The 4,408-nt window shown below is 40.7% G+C and overlaps 1 protein-coding gene across 1 annotated transcript; it reads right to left on the bottom strand.

The window, feature by feature from the left end:
* Nucleotides 1-556: 556 nt before the first annotated feature.
* mxi1 (max interactor 1, dimerization protein) lies at nt 557-3,578 on the bottom strand (the record flags this gene model as incomplete). Its single annotated transcript, XM_014013497.1, is given in 2 exon segments — nt 557-659; nt 2,974-3,578. Coding segments are annotated over 2 exon segments (332 nt in total), but the record flags the coding sequence as incomplete, so codon positions are not given.
* Nucleotides 3,579-4,408: the final 830 nt, after the last annotated feature.

Here is a 4,408-nt window from a genome sequence, read left to right as displayed (position 1 = left end):
TCATACTTGTTACCATCGAGACATGCAAACGTTTAAAGAAAGAACTGGAGATCACATCAACAAAACACTTGTGCCTGTTTATTTATTTATTTATTTATTTATTTATTTATTGTACTGTTTTTTTGGCTACTTTTGAAGTTAGGGTAGCTTTTGAATTTATTTTGATGTGTTTTTATTGATATGTTTATTTTGTAATAATGTGTTTCATTGATTCTATCAAGTCTTAACAGGTCTCTCTTGCAAACGAGACGGTTGTGTCAACTAGACTAACCTGTACGAATAAAGGAAAATGAAAATGAAGCAAGTCAAACTCATCTGCATGTGATGAATCAATTTTTTGAGAAGTGTAAATGTTCCCAGTAACAGATCACGTGCTTACCCAACACGTTGGCAGAGATCACATGCTGTCTGTGGTACACTCACCGTCCCACAAACTGAGGTGTTAAAAGGCGCTTTAACAAGCGACACCTATAATTAGCATCCAATCTATTTATCCAGCCGTATTAAACATGCTGTTTTCATATGAACACGTTACGAGGACGAGCATGTCTCTTACCTGTTGTGGTTACTGCTGAACTTCTTGTTCCGGAATTTCTTCTGCCTCTGGTAGTTTGTGCTCTGATTTGACGGGAAAGTGGAAGCATATCCGTGTTCGCACTCTATATATTGTGGGAAATAAAAATATACACATTAAGCAAATTCGGACATTTTTACACAATAGGTTGAGATGTGCCTAAATTCTGTACAAATGAAATGGTGAACCAAGTTTCCTAACACTTCCCTCATTTGGCCCCTTTTACTGTGTTAATCAAAGCGTAAACTCACAAATGTTTGCACACGTATTTACCTCTGTCTCTTCTTTCTAGATATTCCGCTGCCTCCAGTAACCGCTGGATGTTCATTAGCTGAACCGCAGTCATTCTTCCCTGAGGCTGGCTGCCGTTCGTTCACCTTATATTCAGCGTTAAACGCTAGCTTCGTAAAACAGCACGAAGGACGACGTCGCTTTTAAAACGCAGGGAAGACGGTTCAAAACAAACGAAAAACGATTATGTATTGTCCTGTTCGGCGCCTTTACCAGCTCAGCATTTGTCGAAAAGAAAAGGGAGGTAAAGGAAAAAAAACAAAGTGGTGTTTGCAAGCTAGCAAGCTATCCTTTAAGTCTTCGTTGTAAAAAAATATAATGCTAGAATAGGTGTATCAAAGTAGTTTTTATGAATAAATAGAATATATTGTATAAAATCGAATATAAATAATACAAAAAATCAAAAATTCCCTTGGAAGCTGAGAGCCAGCAAAGAACCTGCTTCTGTCGATTTTCTCTGCTCTGCTGTTTGTTTACCTAGCTGCTCAGCTGGGGGGCGGGGCCAAGCAGGAAGAGGAGCCGGTTTGAACGTGATGCCTTCTGGGAAACCGAGTATTTTCTGCAGTCGCTCAACACAGCCTGCTTGGCATCACATTTTATGATTTTCACAAATTATCCTGTGTTTATTACTCATAAAACATCTTGTACAACGGATTTATTATGCAGATAATCTTTAAGAACCTCAAAAAGTAGTACTTGAGGTTTTACTCTAGGAAAGTGTACCTACTTACACATCATCTATTTTAGGTAGTGTGGCATTTTTTTCTAATAAATTGGGTTATTGTCATACCAGAGGACAAATAAAAAAAACTAAAAATAAATATCAGTATGCTTCAAAAGTTGCACCGTTTCGTCTCTTCTCCAAGAGACTTCTTCAGTCTGAGAGTTTCAGGCAAAATTCAGGCTTTTAAGCCCTGCCTCCATGTGACTGATACTCACNTCAACATTTCAGTGTGCTTTTCTGTCATGTCACCACATAAATTTGGTTTGTGTGCAGATAAATCTTGTGGATATTTTGCCGTTTTATTGTAATGACAAAAAATACATTGCATTCAAACAGTGGCTTAAATTGTCAATGTCTATAAGAAAGTTTTAAACTATCTGACTGTAAGCACAAAAAGAATGTAAAAATGACAAAAACGAAACTACAAATCCCACGCATGCCAGGGTCAGTGGGCGACTACATTGTGGCTGAAGACAGGCCCAGCAACACGTGACGTAGAAAAGGAGCAGGCGTCTGATTGGAGGGTTGCTTTGACAGACGTTGTGGGTTGAGCTGTGATCTGACCAATCGCAGAGGAGGCTTGCGCCATGTGGAAACCAGTCCGACACGCCCCCCAAGTAGCAGGAAGCAAACAACCGAGAGAGCTGATGAAAATTGATACGAAACGCGACAAAAACGACAAATTCACACACGAGTGGCCCGCGCATCTGACCACGCGATGAATACTTACGTAACAGCAAAAATATCCAGGCAGCAGCATAAATGCATGGGATAGTTATGGGCTACAAGGAAGAAGGGTTTTATATCGAAAAGTTTTCATGTGTCATCTTTAACAGTCAACTGCATTATGTTCATAAGCATAATAGACTAAAGACTATGCTTTCATATACATATAATTCAGTATTTAATTAAGCTGCATTGTTTTATTTACTAAGTTTTCGGATTTTTTTTTTCTGGATCACAATGACATCATCCCACAGTGGAGGAGGACGCCGCAATGTGATCAGATTTTATTATAACAGTGCAGAGCCAACATTTCCTCTTGTGCACTAAACTATATAAATGCTTAACTTGCTGCAGTTTGCTGCATTTGAGTGTTGGGCAACACAAAAAGCCATTTCCAGAAGAAAACGCTGATAAGAAATAGACCACAGTTTATTAAAAGCTTGCATCCTCTCCTATAATAGCAGTTTTCTTGTTTGTCTGGTGCGCCCTCTGTACTGATTGCAGGCACTGGTGCTTACTGAATGAACTCAGACCCTTTGTTGTCTGAGACTCTTGACAAGGAAGTCTTAATGTGTTGTTTTGATGTTGCCTTTTTTTTCCCCCTCCCTGCAATTTGGATGAACATACAGGATGAAAACGCAGCACAAACAAAACTCACTTCCGTCCTTGCGCTCGGCGCTGTCAAGAAACCTAGCAGCCTCCAGCAGGACTTGCACGTTTTTCAAAAAAGTGTTGATCTGCTCCATGTGGGAGTCTTTGGAGTTGAAGACGTCACTGAAAGAGCAACTAGACATCTCGAAATCTTGCTGGTCCAAGAGAGACGCGTCGGAATCAAAAAATAACTCCTCACTCTTCAAACTTCTTCTTTGCCTCTCAATTTTGGCCATTTTTTTTTCTTTTTCTTTGTTTCCACTCTCCTCCTGGCTGTTTAACAGTTTGTGGCGCTGAGAGCAGCAGTCAGAGTGGCAGCTGGACCAGAGGACGCTGCTCTTCTTGCATGGATTCTCGTTTCTTTCTTTTCTCTCTCCTTTTTTTATGAATGCAGGGTGTTTAATGTGGAGCTGTGGCCAATGTCAGTGGACGCTGGTGCATGGGAAAAAAACAGGAGCCCGGCCCCTCAGTGTAAGGAGTCTGCATGGTCCTTGTGCCCGCCCCTGGGAAACCAAGGGATTAACATCACAGTTTGATCTCACATTGGGCCTCATGCAAGAACCATTCATACGCACAGATTTGTTCTTAAATTGTGCATACGAGTGATTTAGGAGAATTTGTGGCATTCACCAATGTTTTCGTATTCTAAGATTTTTTCAGATACGAACAAAATTCACGAGTGGTCCAGACCTGTCGTATATTTTACCAGCAGTCAGTCTGCTATCCAGATGGGTTTTCTTCACTAATAATTTTATATTTAGTTAGTTTGAAGATGTTTTGTGTTGAAAATAAATCACACTCCATAATTATGTTGACAATAAGTTATTCTGGTTGAATTAGAGTTATAATCTAAAATGTAATAATTTAGACTAACAATATAAATTGTCCGTCCGTCCGGCTTATCCGGGATCGGGTCGTGGGGGCAGCAACAGAAAGACCCCGCTCTCCCCAGCGACACTTTCCAGCTCGTCCTGGGGGACTCCGAGACGTTCCCAGACCAGAGGGGGTACATGATCCCTCCAGCAAGTCCTGGATTTTCTCCAAAGTGCCAGACTTATTTTGAAAACATTTTAAAAGGCTTATTTCAGAACCGCAACTGAGACCACTTGAGACAGCGCGCGGGGGGCACGGTGCGCAGCGCTATGGCTTCTGAATAAATGAAAATGATTTAACACAGCTGTTTATACTTTTAGCAGCTCTTTTTATCCCACAGCTGACCTGCTGAAAATGACAGATTTTCTTTTCTGCATCTCTGACAGACGGACTTCAATCTCTGAACTCGTAAAGTTCTTCTTTTTAATTTTCGCTGTCATTTTCATGAATGGACACTTCCTTGTATCTGAGGCAGGAAACATAGCCTTATATGGTGTTTTTGGGGTGGTAATTATGCTAATCTCCTCTCGCGTGCACGAGCAGCTGGATAGAACAGGTGTAATTTGCGC

This window comes from Austrofundulus limnaeus, unplaced genomic scaffold (genome assembly GCF_001266775.1).
Source record: "Austrofundulus limnaeus strain Quisiro unplaced genomic scaffold, Austrofundulus_limnaeus-1.0 Scaffold102, whole genome shotgun sequence".
Classification (NCBI taxonomy): Eukaryota; Metazoa; Chordata; class Actinopteri; order Cyprinodontiformes; family Rivulidae; genus Austrofundulus; species Austrofundulus limnaeus.
The sequence above is the reverse complement of the archived record's forward strand: the minus strand, read 5'-3'. Positions and strand labels throughout refer to the sequence as shown.